At 55.6% G+C, this 19,072-nt stretch overlaps 4 protein-coding genes across 4 annotated transcripts; 2 read left to right on the top strand and 2 right to left on the bottom strand.

The window, feature by feature from the left end:
* Positions 1–4,562: 4,562 nt before the first annotated feature.
* On the top strand, positions 4,563–6,828 carry LRP88_08555 (WD40-repeat-containing domain protein; the record flags this gene model as incomplete). The annotated part of the gene is made up of 4 exons (XM_083245058.1): positions 4,563–4,632; positions 4,821–4,985; positions 5,047–6,281; positions 6,334–6,828. 4 exons carry the CDS (start codon positions 4,563–4,565, stop codon positions 6,826–6,828), a joined length of 1,965 nt encoding a protein of 654 aa, XP_083099552.1.
* A 1,704-nt stretch (positions 6,829–8,532) lies between these two features.
* Positions 8,533–9,065, top strand: LRP88_08556 (uncharacterized protein; the record flags this gene model as incomplete). Its single annotated transcript, XM_083245059.1, has 3 exons — positions 8,533–8,729; positions 8,782–8,884; positions 8,934–9,065. The coding sequence occupies 3 exons, from the start codon at positions 8,533–8,535 to the stop codon at positions 9,063–9,065; spliced, it is 432 nt and encodes a 143-aa protein (XP_083099553.1).
* Positions 9,066–9,541: 476 nt separating this feature from the next.
* On the bottom strand, positions 9,542–11,952 carry LRP88_08557 (Metallo-peptidase family M12-domain-containing protein; the record flags this gene model as incomplete). Its single annotated transcript, XM_083245060.1, has 2 exons — positions 9,542–11,826; positions 11,886–11,952. The coding sequence occupies 2 exons, from the start codon at positions 11,950–11,952 to the stop codon at positions 9,542–9,544; spliced, it is 2,352 nt and encodes a 783-aa protein (XP_083099554.1).
* A 2,328-nt stretch (positions 11,953–14,280) lies between these two features.
* Positions 14,281–16,746, bottom strand: LRP88_08558 (uncharacterized protein; the record flags this gene model as incomplete). The annotated part of the gene is made up of 5 exons (XM_083245061.1): positions 14,281–14,343; positions 14,399–16,227; positions 16,285–16,311; positions 16,468–16,491; positions 16,554–16,746. The coding sequence occupies 5 exons, from the start codon at positions 16,744–16,746 to the stop codon at positions 14,281–14,283; spliced, it is 2,136 nt and encodes a 711-aa protein (XP_083099555.1).
* Positions 16,747–19,072: the final 2,326 nt, after the last annotated feature.

Genomic DNA, 19,072 nt, shown 5'->3' on the forward strand with positions numbered 1-19,072 from the left:
CAACTCAGCCAAGAAGCGTGCTGGGCTCTGGTGATGTCGGTGTATACCAGGGGCCGATCAGCCGATGCGTAGAGCCAAGGAAAGGCTTATGTCGTAGGCGTTGTCTTGCTTCTACAAGCCTCGTAGTTGGAGTCGGCGCTTGATGAGTGGTTGCCCTCTCTTTCTTTCCCCCTTTGATGCACCGAGTTTCTGGGTAAGGTTGTCTGTCCTCTATGTGCAGCCTCACACAACAAGGCTAAGCCTCGACTCCTGTGGCGCAAATTGTTCGGCATCATGTGGCCTCAGGCAGGAACACCATCCACCCAACCCCTGTTCATCCGTTTCATCACTTGACCAAGTCTGTAATCTCGCACTTCAAAGAGGCCGCCCTCTCGCATTGATCAACAAGCCCGAGAACCGCGCTCACTTCTTTCTTTGGTCCCACATACGAACGCAATTAAAGGGTCCTCTCTTCCAACCTGACCATCTTGGTTATCGCGCTTCTGGACTATTCGAGGAATCTTGATGTGGAGATCAGAGCTGTCTTAAGACATTCGTGCAACAAGGCTCACGATGATGTGAAACAAGACTCTCTGCACGGTGATGGGAGTTCGAGATCGCAACCTGGACAACGGGACACAGAAGACAACATGAGGGGCGACACGTGGAATCACAGCACTGTGCAGCTCGGTAAACTGCAAGGGAGAACATGTCAAGTCATCACATTTGAATGAGTGTTGGCCTTGAACGCCAGGCCTAAAGAATTGCCTGTCGCACAACAGTCAGCAAAGAAAGAAATACCCGTAGGTAGGGAACAAGCTTCTAACGCTTAGCTCCGCAAGCGCCCGCATCCAGCGATAGAGCTACGCTTAGAGTTGGGATCAAGAGATTGCATCGAAAGCTTCTGATGTTTCACCTTAACGATCTTTAGACCGGGCCAGGCATTGACACTAAGCCTGCTGGTTGAAGCAATCGCGTCCATGGAATCCTTACGGAACCCTTATCACGGACTGCAGCAAGGCAGCCACCGGTAGATGCGCGCCCGCAGCAGCCTGTCAGCTATATCCCGCGTATAGCCCTTGATATCACATCTGGTGGGCTGTTCTCAAATTTGGATGGGGAGACCCAGATACCGAAGTCGGTGAAGATTCGGCGGCCTCGGCAGCGGGATGACGGAGGCACTTTGTTAACAAGGCCCATCTTGAATTTGACTGCTGATTGGTCGGGAGTGTTGAAACCGTCGAACAACTGTTCCCCTGCCTCAGAGAACATGGAGCGAGTGGGGCCAGCGACTCTGGAATGTCGTGCAGGGCACAGCAAGCAAGCCACATCCTCGACCTGGTGTTGCGCTGCTAAGATTCAGATGAAAAAGGCGCATCTGGCCAGATAGAGATTCACGTTGACCAAGCACATCAGTGGGGAGCCATGCCGTGAGTCCCCAGAGTGTCAAAGAAAGATTGGTGCCTGAGGTGAGAGCGCCGGAGATTTGTGAGGCGCCATGGGCTCAGGTCATTTTGCGTCGGTGGAGGTCCAAGTACCGGCGGGAGATGCACAACGAGAACCTCGGGAATGTGACGGGAGGCTTGCGACATTCAATGTCACGTGACGAACAATCTCGTTGTTCCAGATTGCAGTGATCATGATGGGCTTCCCAGGCCCCAGCAGAAGCTTGACGGGAAGCAAACGATATCTCCATGTGGACGGGTACCAACGTGCACCATCATCATCAATCGGCTCGTGACGAACTGTTTACTCTGCTGCATTGTTTCCAACCGCTGAAATCATCACAGAGTCCGTGCATTGACGCACTCACAAATGACGGGTCCCTGTCGAAGTCAAAAGGTGGTACCCGACGCTCGGAGGTTTGTCATGGGTAGGTTGGGAGGGAATCCTGCAGCATCACGTTGTCAGCTTGTCAGAGCGAGATCATGGGCACGGCCAGTTCAATGTCTTAAGTCGTCTCGAGAATGGCATACTCGGCTCGCTCTCCTGCCGCATTGTCATCCATCTCGAGGGCGATTCAAATCATGATGCCAGATTTCGTCCCTATGAGGAGCGCTAGGCATGGTGGCCCAAGGCCCGGACCAGGGCGCCCCGATGGTCCCCAGTTCCACGGTGGGTTCCTTGGCGGCCCCTTTGACCGAACTAGAGTGTTGCCACGTAATGACGAGAAGAGCAAGGCAGGGCTGTCAGCGCGTTGCGACGGTCGATATTTATCGCTGCCGTTACTGTCACGGTGTGACAACCGTTTTCTTGCGCAGGCAGCTCGGAGAGCCGAAACGGGGCAGAACCTGGTTGCACAAGAATCATGTTGCGAGGGGTTTGGGACTGTTGCACCAGCCGTAAATCATCAGCTAGCAGCCGTATGTATTGATTGCGATGACGCTGGCAACCTTGGCTCGACAAGCATCACCATCTTGTGGGCAACGATGCTGCCGACCGCACTCATCATCTCTGCCTGGCGGTTACCGGCGTGCCTAGCCTGGTCTTGTGCCCGAGAGGCAGTGAGTTGTGCATGTCATGTCACGCAGAGATGGATGGCTCAGATGTGCGGACGACATTGGGTGTGGCATCCTTGTTCGCGGTGGCATCTGTCCGTCCGGAGCTGTGGGAGCATCCAGGCTGGATGCCGGGGCAGTGTTTTGGTGGGCCTCGATTGATGGTCCGGTTCTTGAATCTCGCCTCCCCGGACCTTGAAGAGTCTACCAGAAAATGGCGCCGGGCGGGAGACTCTTCAGCTGGGTATCTGGTGACCCCTCCAGTTTTCTCGATGCTGGCCGGCTCTCGTCATGACGACACAAGCTTGAACCTGAGCCAGACCGCGTTTCCTCAGCCATCGTGACATTGACCTCGAATTGGAGTGAACACAACAGGGGGTAAGGGATGGGCGGGGGACGGAACCTGACACATGTCGAAGTACTGGTACTTTCAGACGTGGGCAGCTTAACCCCTGTCGCAGCCGATCTGCATCCGTCTCAGATTTTGGGAAGAAAGGCGAATGCATCAACCCGAGCCTCGAAGGAAGAGTGGGTTGGCGTTTGTTGCGGGCTGACCTGACTAAGGAGGGCGCGGTACGTGATTGGACGCCTGTTGATGAAGCCTTCCAGGTTATGCACCAGCTGGGGGGCCGCCTGTTGGATTTTGACGGAACACCATGGCACCCGTCGGCGAACCGACAGCGGCAGGGGCGTCCATTACCGACCACGCGCGATAATGTCTCGTGCTCGAGGACAGCGACGACCAAAGAACGAGATGGCAGGGGGATGGATTGTCGGCTCTTGGACCATTGTCTTCGATCGTATCGGAAATTCGACGTCGCCCCCCTCCTCTCTTGGCCCTGTCACCACCAACAAGGGGTGGGATCTTCAAACCTTGTCCTGCTTGTTAACGCCGCTCTCCAGCGAAGGCATGGAAGCCAACGAATGACTGACCTAGCCCAGTACCTGAGAAAAGTACCGTTTCCCACCTGGAGGAGGGTGGCCCGGCTGCCGCTGCTGGTGCGTCGGCTCCCTGTCCAGGCATGAGCATGAGCACGACACAGGGGGGGTTATTTCAGTTCTTGGGGGTTGCATTCACCATTCAACATGCGCCATGGCCAAAACGGGTTCCAAGACCTTCAAATCCTCACAGCAAACCCCTGCTTGTTCGAGCCTTCAACTCCACAATCCGCAGGTCCACGAGACTCGGCCGACCCATCGATTGGCTGGCCTGCCCCCATCTCCAAGGTAGCGGTACTTGGGCGAGCCCGCCCGCAGCAGGCTGTTGGCGCACCCAGCCCTCGCCATCTTGAAAAGGCTCGAGAACGTCTGGCTGGCGTGCACTTCTGTTTTTTCCATCCTTCGACCTGGCGTCCACTAGCGCCAGCCCCATTTCGAGCCAGCCGTGGGTACCTGTAGCCCTGTCTGTACTGGACTGTGGTGTACCTTTTCTGGGCGCCCAACCTGGAAGCTGTTCTGTTCAATATCCGCCCACTCGCTCGCTCGCTCGCTCATCTGTCGCCCTTGATTGCCCTTACCCAGTTTTGCCCGGGCCTGGCCTGTTGCGCGCTGGAGGCTCCCGGCTGTTCATGGATCAGACCTGATCAACCCCAGTCAGCCCCGTACCTAGCTCCCCGTAAAGGCCCCGTAGCTCCAGCGCGAGCAATGTCGCTACTTGGCGTTTTAAGGGTACCAAGACAGGGTGTCCATCCCATCCTTGCACGCACACACCACACACACACACGCATCACCCCAACTAATTGAAGCCAGGCCGAGCTAGAGCCAGAGGCAGAAACGGGGAGAGCGAAAGGCGACCGTGGTGGGAGCGGCACCAGCCCAGCCCAGGGAAGCGACAAGGGGCGGTAGGTACGTACCCACTCACCACCACCGCCCCAACTGGAACCTTGAATTTCATCTCTCTTTTGCATCTTCACTCGCCTTTCCCTCATCAACCCGCCAGATTATCGATCAAACACCAAACCGCGTTCGATTTGACACCTAGGCTTGGCTTCAAAGAGCCCATCGACTCTCGCAAAAGAATCTGTTTCATCTGCCCGGTCGCTGCCCCTCAGCGACGCTGCGCCTGCTGCGGCGCCCCTCGGCATCATGGTCGCTAAGGAATTCGTCGACTCTGACAGAGTCAACTATCTCGTCTGGAGGTTCGTCACTGCTCCACGTCCCCCGACTCGCACTCGTCCCCTGCCCGCTGCCCGACACAGCGGTTCTCTTCGTGATTGTATTCCCCTGGACTTTTTGCGCTGACCGACGCCTCGCTGCTCCCCTCACAGGTACCTTCTTGAAGGCAGTATGTAGCACTCAGTTCTGCGCGCCTGTGGCGGCACGTTCTAACCCTCACCTCCGCAGATTACCGAGAGACGGCGGCCAAATTCCAAAAGGAGTGGCATGTCAAGCAACCTCACAGAGACTTTGCCTTTGCGCGCCACGTCAAGAGCCATGCATTGGTCTCGGTCCTGAACCGCGGCCTCCTGTACCACGCGCTGGAGCGCGAGCATGCACGCAAGGTGGTAAGTGATGATTGGATTTTGTTGCCATTGTCTGCGCTTCATTTGCCCCCCCCCCACCCAAGCAGGCGGGCAGCGGTTTGGTGACAAGGCGAAACGTTTGAAACGGTTACGGGCTGACATTCAGGCTTCGCAGCTGCCTCAGGATGCACCGGCGGAAGCAGCCGAGGCGCTGCAGGTCGGCATCTTTGGCCCTCTGGACGCCCACCCACAGTCAAAAATCGACGAGGAGGAAGGAGAGGATGCTGAGGGAGAGGAGGTTGAAGAAGTATCACGGAAACGAGCGCCTCAACAGTTACCGAATGGTTCGCCGGCTAAGCGACAGCGACTAAGCAATGGTTTCGAGCATGGCGCCGATGCATCGGCAGCGGCATCAGCAGCAGCAGGACCTCCCGTGACGACACCCATGGAAGTGGACAACCAACCCGACAATCACGCCTACCCTTCGCCGCTCGAGGGCGAGCAGGCGCCGGAGCCGATTGTGCGTACTGACGGACCCGAGCAGGGCACCCAGGTCGACAAGGTCGAGGAGCTGGCTCCAGAGACGACCTTTATCCGGCTCGTGGACGATGGCCAAACTCACAGCAAGGGCGACGGCCGAGATGCAACGACCCCGTCGCCCCCATCTCCGTCCGGCGCTGAGAATGCTCCCATCATTTTGCAGTGCGAGTGGAACCCCAGAAACCCGTCCATCCTGGCGGCTGCTGGAACGGATGCGCTAGCCCGTGTTTGGACGGTCGCGCGTGCGGGCCCCGTTGAGGCGGGACAGGATCACGTGTCACCCCAAGGCCACACCCTGCTGGACCGTGACGTTCCCCGCGATACGACAGTAACCGCCCTGTCGTGGACTTCAGATGGTGCTGCCATTGCGGTTGCCACAGACTCTAGGAATCAAGCGTCGATCAACGTATGGTCGGCCGAGGGCGCCTTGCTACAGTCGATAGAGCTATCGGAGCCGCCCATTATCAAGCTTTCATGGAACCCCAGCAACACAGCGCTCCTCGCCATCTCACCGGACAAGGGAGGCGCTCTTGTTACGGTGCACTACCCACCCGCAGGAAACTCGCTTTCATATTTCCTGTCTGGTCACGATATTGAGGCTACTCCCCTCGATGCGGTCTGGACGGGTGATCACGAATTTTTGCTTTGCGGTGGCGACCTGATGGTATGCCTACACTGCACCGACACGACAATAGCTCAGGCGAGGAAATTCGAGACCAAGGAGGATGATAGCTTCAGGCAGGTGCTCTTTGATGCACGATCAAGACTGGCAGCTACATCGAGTGATAAGGGCACACTAGATGTAAGAAACCGCAGTATGGTAACTAAAGAAGCAAATATGCTGACTGAAACAGCTTTGGGACGAGAAGGGACAGAGGAGGTCGATATCTGCACACCAAGGAGCCATTACTTCGATGCAATGGCAACCACTTCCTGCAAACCAGCCAGGTGCCGACGACGAGCGGCTGATTGCGACTGGAGGCGACGACTGTGCGATACTGATTTGGAACGCGCGAATGCCCGAGAGCAAGGCCAAGTGCTTCTTGACGATGGATTCGCCGATTGTGCGGCTCGCGTTTACGCCTGACGGAGCGTTTATTGCGGGAGCAACATCGACACAGGTATTGATCTGGAAAGTGGGAAGCCACCTTGTTCCCCGAGCGAGCTGGAGCAGACCGGTTCACCCAGGTTGGCTCAGCCCCAAGGCCAATGCCGAGACAGATGAGGAGGATGAGCACTGTCTTTGTTGGGACGCTGACGGACAAAAGCTGGCTTACGGCTCTAATAGCAGGGTGAGTATCTGTGCGCTGACAGAAGAGGCAATGGCCGTGATGCTAACATGTCGATAGCTCGCCATTATCAACTTTCGCAGATAGCGAAATGACTTGGACGGCTAAAGCAATCTAATGGAAGTGCGAGTTTGACATGTACATGGGCATGCATAATAGTAAGATGGGCATTTGGGTCACCAGCATCTGGAGTTTCGCATCGGCGCCGGCATGAATATCTCTTTGGGAGCACGGCAGGGTCGGAATCGAATCGAGGGCCGATGATGGATGGATGCATGGGATGACGGCACGGATGATCCTGATGCCTCTTCTGGCTTGGGCATGCATGATTCAGGGCGACAATATGGAAGTTGCAAGGGTCGCGAAAGCAACGGCAACGGCAACGACATGGGCATCAGCAACAGCTTTTTTTCTTGTACACCACGACGACGAACAACGAACGACCGGCTGGCTACGGGGTTATCGAACAAGGTCTTTGGTTGGCATACTACACAAGAGATGACTTGGGCACCTGTCTACACACGAACATTCTTGACGAAGGAGCATGGATAGAGGATATAGGAGTACACACGTTGTGGCTTACGTCTTTTTGCCGGTTTCTTTTGTTTCTTGGGTCTGGGGGTCTTTTGGAGGGCAGGTGGACAGTTGTCGATCAATGACGGACGGCTGGAAGAAGAAGGGACTTGGACTCGCGGGCTCGGGGATGAGCTCGTTGTATGGTATTGTTTCGCCTCCCCTCTTGTTTGTTGCCAAGGATTTGCGAAATCTGTACGAGTATATACCACGGCGGGGATGAAATAGCAGGTAAAAAACAAGAATCTACCTATGTATCTGTACCTATATTTGAGGTTAGTGCGGCTGCGGGTTGAGGAACAGACCAACACAGGCTAGGCAGGCTACTGTAGGGATGATTCTGGTTCCGGAGGCGAACAAATAGCCGGCACGCGTGAGACACGAGGCATACTGCGTGTCTCACCTGCACCTGTATGATTTGTCCGAACGGTTCGAGTGTTGAGGCGCCACCGGACCGGGCGTCAGCTGTGAGGCGGCAGGGCAGGAGAGCCTGGTCTGATGGATGATGAATCGACGATGGCCATGATGGAGGGTTTGGAGGGAGTTTATAGAGTTGGTTATGGAGAGTGAGTTTGTTCTTGTGATGGCTGTCGTGATATGTTTCGAGTGGATCCATCTCCATCTACATATCATAACTCATCTCTGACTCGCGGGACAAGCCGTTGTTGTCTCCCTGCCCACAAACAAAGGGGGCACCCATCCATTGATCGATTGTTGTGTGCGCGTGCGGGTGCATCCCCGCATCAAAGCGCGTGTATTGTCTAAATACGTACCTTGAGTCCGTTCTTGTCTTGAACATGCCCGCCGCCCCTTTCGAGTTTCCCCTCAAAGGCGTCCAATTGTAAACAGCCTGGTATGCCCGCTCAGCGGTTAGAGGTGGAGAGAGGGAGAAACGCCCCCGCTCAACAACTCTAGAGGGGTGCTGCTGCGGCGGCGGGCCAAAAAGCATGGGTTGGAACCCCGGGTTTGCATATAATGCCATGTTTCGATAAGAACCTAGAGGGGAGAGCCAGACATCCCCATGTTGTCGCATCGTTTGTTTGTGTAGAGTATCAATCAATTACACCGTGAAACATTTTATACAAAGGAAAGAACTTGTCAATTCTTTACAGACAACATCATTCTTCTACCTCTTTTATTTTTTCCCTCTCAAGGCAAAGCCTCATTCAACATAGAAAACCAACCCCCGCCATGATGGCATCATCACAGCTCCACGGCCTCAACCGCGGCAGACACTCCCCCGAGTGGACGCCCGAGATGCGCGACCGCCAGGCCAGAGGCAAAGATCCCACAAAGGAGGAAGAACAGCCCGAGCCTAGCAAGACGAAAGACTCTGACGCGCTGCAGATAGGAGGACGGCAAGTCTTTCTTTCCCCTTCCCAATTCCTGTTGCTCCCATTTTGTAGTAGCAAAGTGACTGACTGGGATTTTATCTACTAGCCACTATGAAGAATCTCACTTAGAAAAGGAGCGCAAGGGAGAGGCTCTGAGCGTCCTCGATAATCCAGAGGCCCTTCTAGCCCACGCCCAAGCCAGCGGCGACGTGAGCATCTCCTCTCTTCATATTTCCTCTCACCTAACTGTTGTCTTAGAGCGTCACTGGCCAGCGCGTCCGCTGGCTGCGGCAGCTATGCGGCTACGACGAAGATCGAGACAGACAACCCATCCATCCGATGAGGAGCTCCAAGGGCCAGCAGTATGCGGGTGACCGGGGAGGTCGATAGGAGAGGGGTCTGGATCGGATATGAAAATTCAGACAAACGGGACTTTTTACGCATTCATGATGGAGTTGTCATGCTTTTTTCTCACGAGCCCTTATTTTCAAGAGCAGCGGTACACGTTTTATGATTCAAAACAATATCGACATTTGTCATCCACCTTTTCTAAAGCCATCGTTAACAGCTATTCCAAAAACCTAGGTATGTAGTGTCATATCTGTATGTGTGTGTATGTATAAACAGGGCTTTAACCACACGTCTAAGGAACTAATCCAAGTTCCCATCTCGTATGTTGAAGACTTCGCTATCCCCCCAAAAGGTTGCTGACACGATAAACAATGCTTGTGCTGACAGTGTATGACCCAACCAGCCCTCAACCAAAAAAGCAGACATAATGGCTGGTTGCCCGAAAAAGACTCCTTGAAAGAACGCCGTCAAAATGCTTTGTATCCTAGAATCGATACCCCCTTTACGTCCCCAGTCTATGCGTATCTCATGCTGCGCGTCCTTCCCCAGTTTTGTTGCTGGTTATTCCCCCAGTTTTGCTGGTTGTCCAAAGGCGCGTAGTTGTAACTTGGTTGTGTGTGCGGGTTGGCGCCCCGAGCGTACGCAGGCCAGGCGTGCATCTCTGTGGGCTTGGGAGCCTTGCGTCGGCTGATTCTTCGTCGGATGCAGCTGTAGCAGCAGCTGAGGATGGCGATGGCGAGGAGTCCGGCAATCACGCAGCCCACGGGGATCGTGATGTTCTTGTTGTCCTCGAACCAGCCCACAATCTCCTTCCATGTCGAGCTGCCCTTGCAGTCTCCATTGTCACACTTGCCACCGCCCGCGCAAGGGGTGCCGTCGAGGAAGTTTTGATTCCTCTGCGTGCAGACAGACTCTCCCGGATACTGGCACGACAAGAGACAGCTCGATGTGCAAGCCTTCATCTGCTCGCCTTCATCCGTGCTGTTCTGCCACATGGTCCTGCACTGCTGGTCTCGGGACGTGCACTGTCCAGACGCGCACTTGAGTCCGTCGCCGCAGTCAGTACCGTCGTCCTTGTGCTCGTCCTTGGGACAGTTGGCATCCTTGCCCGTACACTTCTCCTCAGGGTCACAGGGTCCCGTGCTGGCACGGCAGACAGTTCCTGAAGATGAAAACTTGCACTGCTTGGTGCAACAATCTTCGTTGGTGTAGTCACATTCGGCCTCACCCTTGAACTTGCACTTGGATCCATCGCAGCAAGGGTTGTCTTTGCAGCTGGCGTCTCCGCCGCAGTCGCAGTCCTCACCCTCCTCGACGATACCGTTACCACACTGGCTGCCCGTGATGGTCTTGATGCCCTTGTTGTCAGTCAAACACTCCGTCTTGACGTTGCGCTTGAAGCCCGAGCAGATGTTGCCGATGGTGCAGGGCGAAAACTCCTTGATGCTATCCTTGCTCGAGGGGTTCATGATGTACTGTTCATTGGCATCGCACGTGCTCTTGCTCAGCGGGCAGCATGATTGCACGTCCGACTTGACCGGACATGCACTCGAAGTACAGTCGTGAACGGCGCCAAACGTGTGTCCCGTCTCGTGAGCAAACACCTGCCATTCCGATGATGTTCTCACCACGACGTTGGCACCAGCCACCGTCTCATTCCCTGAACCGCTACCACCCGAGTTGTCCGACGCTCCAGAGCGGCACAGCTGACCCAACCACGCGAGACCGACGGCGGATTCAGTGGGACAGGTGCTGAGCAGAGTCCAATAGGCGTTGCCATCCTGATACTGACCACGCCATGCCGAGAAGAGGTTGAGTCGGGCGGCCAAGTTGACACTATCCGAGCACTTCTGATTCCAGGGAGCTGCCTCAGAGGGGGCAGAGGGGCACCCCTTGTTGCTGATGGTGAGGTTACGGAGACCGAGTGAGATGCTGAATGTGCTCTCATATAGTCGTGAGGCTGTGTTAACCATATTGATAACGTTCTCCCTCAGCGCCGTCTGGTTATCGAATTCAGCCGTGTAGCCGCAGTCGGTAGCAATTCCCAAGAGAGCGACTTTGCGGGTAGTGGGACAACCGTCAACAGAACCGATGGTGGCCATGAGGTTCACACCAGTGCCATCGTTGCCCGTCGAGCCTCCGTCAATGGATTGTCGGCCAAATAGATGCTTGGCAGGGGTAGAGGCAAATGTGTTATAGTCCTGCAGGTCGTGAAAGTCGCCGTTGAAGCCCAGTGAGTCCGAGTCGCAGAGCGCATGCGAAGCCGCGTCGCGCTTCAACTCGTTGGGGTCATAGGACATAATATCAGAATCTCGCCAGACAACCATGGTCTCGTCGTTGTTCTGCGAATGGGGCAACGCAGGGTCGCCTTCATGTCGAACCTTTTCATAATGGCTGCCAAATTGAATATGGTGGTGTGTTCCGTCGAGTCCAAGAGTGCCCTCGAACAGGGGCTTCTCGCCGTCGCGGTAGATGGTTATCCGTGCCCAACCAGCCTGAGTCCATCCCTCTCTCCCTGCACGCTCTACAAAGGTATCGCCCTTGAACACCCTGTGGTCGCTGCGCTTGACGGGCTCGACGGATTCGACCTTGCCGTCGGCGTCCAGATATGTAACGGAGAAGTCATCGTGCAGGATGTCGTGGTTCGGTTCGAGCTTGAGCCGGATCTTTTGCTGTCCGTTGTGAAGTGAGAAGTGAAGGTCGAATTTGGAGTCGGAGTGGACGCGGTGGGAAGGCGTCTTGATGAGGGCGTCGGCGACAAAGGTCACCTGGCTGACGGCATTTCGCTTTACCGAGTACGCTGGCAGGCCAAAGACATCAGCACGCCCGCAGAGGGCATCGCGGAGAGAGTTGACATACCTAGCGAGGACTCTATCAAGAGGGCGACGCCGGCAACGGCGGTCGCAAGTGACCTTATTGATACCATGTTTTTTCTTTATTCGTCGGACCGTGAGAGGTCCTGTGTGGGGAGAGGCAGCGCGCCGAGTAGAAAGCAGTCCTACAGCATACAAGCCATCCAGAGGCAATATGGTCCGGTAGAGTAATGTGGGAAAGCCAGATGTCGGAGCAATAAATGTGAGACGGATGGTCGAGACGTTTCGTTCGCCGCGGTGAGACGGACAGGCCGAAGCTGGGGGACGCTAATAATAAGTCGGACGGGTTGCAACGACACAAACGAAGGAGGAGTGGAGATGTGACGTTGTTGTTGAAGGTCGGAAGTTGCCAGACGAGGCTGATACAAAGGGGACTCTTAAGAAATCGAAGGAAGAAGCCTCAATAAAGAAGAGGGGGGAAGAAAAATAAACAAGATTATTGATTTGACCGAGATTGATCAGCAGGCGTTGGGATAGGATAGGATGACGGGAGATCAGAGGGAAAATCAGAGTGTGGCGGAGGGCCAAGGCTTATCCCTAGAAGGTACAGCACAGTCAAGACTGCCGTAGCCCGGTGATGGCCATGAATGACCCCCAGAGAATATGGAATCCAACCTATGCCAAGAACTTCCAAGGGCTTGGGATGTGGATGCTGGGGGGACAACCAAGCCCCGCCCCCAGCGAATAGAGGCACAGAGGCCGCGCGGTGCCCTCCTCTGACCTCCTCTGCACGCATAGTAGCGCAGAGCATGACCCCTTGGCGGGTTTACCAGAACCCGTCAGGATCATGAATGTTGACCGTGAATGGCTTCTTTTCTCCAGCAGCTTGGTAAATATCAACATCCCCTTCATTCCGAGTTGCATTGCATCTCCCTCCCTTGCCTGTATCTTTGTCTGAACCCTTTGTTGTTCATGTTCACCCTCATAGTTCGCAGGCGGCCTCCAATGACAAGCCGGACCCTCCTCCCTCCGTGCGCCGACGTATCCGAGAGCCTCGACCTCCCCGTGCGTCGTGCGTGCAGCGCTGAGCACTAACACTCACAGGCTTGTTTCAACCCTCGTATTCCCATGCGCGCGCGGCTTGCCCCCAAACATGGCAGCAGCCCGCAGGCCGCTTCTTGGGTTCTCTATTTTTGAGGCCCGGCCTCTCAGATCAGCTTGACAACGGCGATGGAGTTGGAGATGGGGGATGCAGACAACTCGCCTCGCAGACTCGAGGTTTCTTGCATTTGACGAACCCGCATGAGCTGGACGTTTATCTTTATCACCCAGTAGCATCCCCTCGCCAATCCGTTCAGGTTCAGCTCAGGTCCAGTTTCAGCAGCGCCTCGGAAACCGCCCACGCCGGTTACGAAGACGGAGACCCTACCTACATGCGCCCAGCTGCTATTAATATTACTCGGCGCCTATTCACCCACATCAACCTTTTTGTGCTCCTCAACTCGACGGATCCAAATGTCAACGATATCTCATCTTTACCGCTACGACGGTTTATCTCTCTCATCCCTGCTTCTCTCTTCTTACACGACTGGCCGCTCCGTAAGCTGACAGACGAAAATCTCCTCCCTCGGCACACAGCCTCAATCAGGTAGATTGCATGTTCGGCGGTCGGTGTGCCCATTCTTGGCTGCACCCATCATCTTGTTAGCCAAGACGTCCCCTACCTCCACTCGTTGACTCGAGATCCATTCTTTGACCGCAACCATGACGAGTCCATTCAGCTCTGGGCGCATCTTGGTGGAACATGATCCCCTCAGCCTTGATTTTTCGGTCAATTGATGCTTTTTTCGGTTCTGAACCCTTGAAGAATGTCCCGTCCTTGACAGCGAGAAAAACAAGCATATCACGCAGTAATTCCGAACTCGAGTTGGTATCCCACTATCCCACTCGATCTCCGATGACAGTACACGCGTCCCTTGCCATGATGTGAGAAAATGTTAAAGGCGCCCATGGCAATTGTCCCAGCCAATGCTTTCTTTGGATCGTTCTTTGTTCATCTCAGTCTAATGATCATGATCAGCATCTGCATGAAATAAACTCATCACCTCAGTCATGATTCATATGGCTCATTTCTAGACCTTTCTTTTTGTCTTCCTGAAATAATCTTGTGTGTACAAAACAAAACCGCAATGCTCATAAAATAGCTTCATAAAAACGGTTCCCAAGCCATCGAGAAAATCCTCTTTCAGGTAGTGTCGTGGCTGTATTGTATCCCAGCATCAACCCCAAAACACCGCACGGGACGTCCATTTAATTCCGGGTCGCTTCTCGACCTCTCTCATCCAGATCCCGTTTGCCTTGTATCCATGGTATATAAACTCCACTAGATAAATGCACCATCTCATCCCTTCTCTTTACTCATCTCATCATTCAACGAGGGCTTACTTGCGCTTGGCCTCATGCACGCTCTTGATAATCTTCTCTACGACAGAGGGATCAGACAGCTGCGTATCATGTTAGTCAATGTGCCTCAACTCTTGGATAGTGAGGGCAACTTACAGTAGTGATATCACCAAGCTGATCCTCCTCGCCTGCGACAATCTTTCTCAACACACGGCGCATAATCTTGCCACTTCGTGTCTTGGGCATGTCGGGGACAATGTACACCGCCTTGGGGGCGGCGAAGGGTCCGATGCTCTTTCGCACCTGGATGATGAGCTCCTTGCGGAGAGCGTCAGTCGAATCAACGTTCTCCTTGAGATCAACGAAGGCGTTGACAGCCTGGCCGGTGAGCTCGTCGGCAATACCAACGACGGCGGCGTCAGCAACGGCGTGGTGCTCGAGGAGGGCAGCCTCAATCTCGGCAGTCGATAGACGGTGACCGCTGACGTTGACGACATCATCGACACGTCCTCGGATCCAGTAGAAGCCCTCGTGGTCACGGGCAGCACCATCACCGGTGAAGTAGTAGCCCTTGTAGACATCAAGGTAGGTCTCCTTGTATCGCTTGTGGGCTCCCCAGACGGTGCGAGCCATGCTGGGCCAGGGCTGCTTGAAGGCCAGGACACCCTCAACATCGTTGCCGTGGATTTCCTCACCAGACACGGGGTCGATGAGGGCGGGCTCGATGCCGAAGAAGGGAAGAGAGCAACTGCCGGGCTTGGTAGGAGTGATACCGGCAAGAGGGGTGAGGGTGTGAGAACCGGACTCGGTCTGCCAGTAGGTGTCGACAATGTGACACTCCTCCTTTCCGATAATCTCAAAGTACCACTTCCAGATCTCAGCAGCAATGGGCTCACCGACAGAGCCCAGAACTCGGAGGTGAGCGAACTTGCCTCGGACGTGCTCGTCACCGGCACGCTTGAGCAGTCGCAGGGCAGTAGGGGCGACGTAGAACTGGGTGACGTTGTGGCGCTCAATGATATCCCAGTATCGGGAGAAGTTGGGGAAGGCGGGAGTACCCTCAAAGACGACGGTAGAGACACCGAGCATCAGAGGGGCATAGACGACATAGGTGTGGCCAGTGATCCAACCGACATCACCACCGCAGAAGTATCGATCGCCCTCGTGAATATCGAAGACGTACTTGCCGGTCATGGCAGCGCCAAGTAGGTAACCGGCAGTAGTGTGCAAAACACCCTTAGGCTTGCCAGTGGAACCAGAGGTGTAGAGGAGGAAGAGAGGGTCCTCAGAAGCCATGGACTCAGGAGGGAAGTAGTTGGGCCACTTCTCAACCTCCTCGTGCCACCAGAAGTCACGGCCGGCGGTCCAGGGGATCTCGGAACCGGTGCGCTTGTAGACGAGGACGTGCTCGACATCGGGGCACTGCTTAAGAGCATCGTCGACAATCTTCTTGGTGCCGATCAACTTGCCACCTCGCTTGCCCTCGTCGGTGGTGATGACAACCTTGCAGCCGGCATCGACAACACGGTCGCGGAGAGAGTCGGCAGAGAAACCGGCAAAGATGACGGAGTGGACAGCACCGATACGGACACAGGCCATGAGGGCGACAATGGCCTCGGGAATCATGGGCAGGTAGATGGCAACAGTGTCGCCCTTGCGGACGCCCATCTGCTTGAGGACCCAGGCGGTGCGGGAAACCTCGCGGAGAAGCTCGCCGTAGGTGACATTGCGGCCTTCGCTAGGGTCGTCGGCCTCGTAGATGATGGCAACACGGTCAGGATCAGCAAAGGCGTGGCGGTCGACACAGTTGTAAGAGGCGTTGAGGCGACCCTCGTTGAACCACGAGACGTCGGCGTGCTGGAGGCTGCCGCTGCGGGTGGTCTGGAAGTCGCGGTCCCACGAGATGAGCTCACGGGCGCGCTCAGCCCAGAACTTGTTGGGCTGGGTAATGGACTCCTTGTAAAGTCGCTTGTACTCCTCGAGGTCTAGAGAGTGGGTCAGAGACTGTTGAGGCTCCGGTGCGGATTCCGGGATTAACTTACTGGCAAGGTGGGGCCTGTGGGGGTGCTCTGTCGGGTAACGGGGTTAGCAAGGCCGAGTCTACGGAGCGCAATAAGACGAAAGAAGAAAAGAAAACAACAACAGGCGTGACGAGCAAGGGCCAATGGGTGCCGCGGTAATCTCGTCTCGACGGAAAAGAAAAAGGGGTAATTGGTAATGCATACTGGCAAACATCCGCTGTGGGGGGTCTATGTGAGTCGTTAGCAACAAGTCCAATTGGCGCCGAACCCGGCCGGGCACGCGAGCTTACGGTAGGTGTCGACAAGGTGGGCCTCAGCGACCACGGGGGCCTTGGTCTCCTGGGCAGGAGCCTCTTGAGTCTTCTCGGGGACAGGTTGGCTGGCTGCAGGAGCGGGAGCGGCAGCAGGGACGGTCTCCTTAGGCAGGACCTCGGGAGCCACAGCCGGCTCAACGGGGACTTGGGGGTTCTCGATGGTTGCCATTGTGACGGTTGGGGAACGTTTGTAAAAGAATTTTTTTTTTCGTTGAGGGACGCGGGCAGATGCGTATGCGGATGCGACGTCGATGCGGGGTAGCGTGACCGTGGAGCTTGTCAGAACTGACAGCTTTCGGTGTTGCTCTTCGGGGGAGAGGCCGAGGATGCGCAGTTGGGGTCGGGAGAAGAGGGAGATGGATGAAGAGAAGAGTCCAAGTTGATCAAAGATGGAGGGGAGGATGAGGGAGAAATAGTTGAGTTGAGATGGAGCGAGAGGTTTGATGAGAAGGTCCGGTCTGCGGGGGAGCTGGGGGACCATTGATTCTTTATGGTAATTTGGGTACATCGCCATTGGCAGGCCGGCCGGTAACTTGTCACTGGTACCTGCACCAACCGGCGAGCGGCGGCCGGCGAACCGGGGGGGCCATTGCCAGCCCAGAGCCGTAGCAGCACCGCCGTGATCCTTTCCCCCGAGCCATGTCCCGAAGAACCACAGCCAGCCCAGCACCCAACTCCCGTCGGCCAGCCAGACTACTAGAGTCATTCATTGCCTAGCCAGGCTCTTGACGGTTGGCCCCCATGCATCGTCATCGGGCAAGACAGCCATTCGCCGCTCCCACACACAGACGCTCGGGTCCGGTACTCACTCCAGCTTATGGCCAGCATCCAAATGCTGGGTAACCCCAGAACATAGCAGGGGTGACTTGACGTCCAATGTTGTCGCAAGGCTGCCCGTGCGCTGCCAGCCATAGCCGGCAGTCCTGGCCCTATTCCAGGTCGAGCTTTTGCCATGCGCCGCCATCATGGCGTCTACGGTCGGTATCTCCCTGCCATCCCACCATGTCTATCCAGGGCGCAACGGAGGTAGCCCGTTGCCCTACGCCCGAGGTGTGATATGGACGGATGGCTGTTCTGGCTATTCCTGCTCTGTATATGCCTGCTGGAGGTGGTTGCCTTTGATTCTTCTTCCGGTTCCGTACCGTCTATCGATGCTTACGGACCTGAACAACCCCATGGCAGCATTGCTTTCGTGCCGTCATCCTCCGTTTAAGTGGCGGATATCCTGAGGGATCTTGTACGGGCTATCTATACTAATCTAATGTTGTAATCTCTTTCAAATCAAGCTGCAATCATCAATCAGTCTCGGTCGCGTCTGCCTCTATTTCCATCGCGACTTTTCCTGGGTGTGGTGGGGTCCCGAACACCGGGGGCGCCAGCTTCAAAACCCACCCACCACCGTCTTGCGATTTGGGATGCTGACGGTGGATTATCCACGACTGGATACACCGTAGCTCTCTGTGGTCCCTTAAACTGGAGCTTGTGTTCCTGGCGGAGCCGAGGTCCTTGCGCCCTAGCTCATCAAGAAGAAACTTTAGACACTGGTTTTGTCGAGACTGTGGTGATGATAAGCTGTGAAGCCATCTTGGCCGTCTTCTTAACCCCCCGGTACCCCTCCAGGATGATGGACCTTTTTTTCTGCCTTCTCCCTCCTGAAATCCCCTACCCTTGAGCCCCCATGCCGAGCTATGTGCGGCAGACCTCCCACGGTGGCTGATGGTGCAGCTACACCATGGGCAGGCCTGCATGCGGTACTTTTAGTACTGGGTACTACAGGTTCGTCCCTGGCTCCATTCCCGGCCCCATTGAGAATGCCTGCTGGCCACGACAGATATTGCAAGCCAGGACAGGGCTTTGATGCTGCACATTGGCTACCCGAAGGAATTCGGTATTGCCACTTGAAAGGGCCAAGGCTGGAGAAACATCGGTCCCCAGCCAAGGGGAGGAGGCGAGACAGATCGAGAGACACACGGTCCGGGGAAAGGATGTCATGACGGAGCCGTTACGGCTCCGGACGCGGAAGAGGCTCGAGCTGGAGCTGCGGTGTCCCTTGCCCGAAACGGGCACCGGATCTCCCACCCAGAAAAACGTGTTATGTGATTGACCGTGGTAATCAGTGGAGCCTTTTTGGAGCTGGAGGCCAGCATCTTGGGCCGTATGCGGAGGGCGCGGCTCTAACATCCATGGGACGGACGGTGGAGTCTCAGGGATGCGAGGCGTCTCCTCGATGCAGGAGGAGAGCACGCCGGCAACGGCCCCTCATGAAGAGAGACTGACTTGTCTAAGCGCCGCGTCCGAAGTCGCTGGATGAGTTGTCTGCGCCTTTGAGGCATCATTGAAGATATCCCCAGTATGGCAAGAGTCTGTCATCACAGCTCGACGCTTGAGGTTTTAGGCGCGTATTCGTTCCTGCCGCCGTCTCATCTGCCTTATAACCACTTCCGGTAAACGGGATGCATGCCCGCCGCCCGTGCAATGGCGCAGGCTGGCAGGTG

The sequence above is a fragment of the Fusarium phalaenopsidis genome, assembly GCF_050370095.1.
Source record: "Fusarium phalaenopsidis strain FUZ10S chromosome Unknown contig_32302, whole genome shotgun sequence".
Classification (NCBI taxonomy): domain Eukaryota; kingdom Fungi; phylum Ascomycota; class Sordariomycetes; order Hypocreales; family Nectriaceae; genus Fusarium; species Fusarium phalaenopsidis.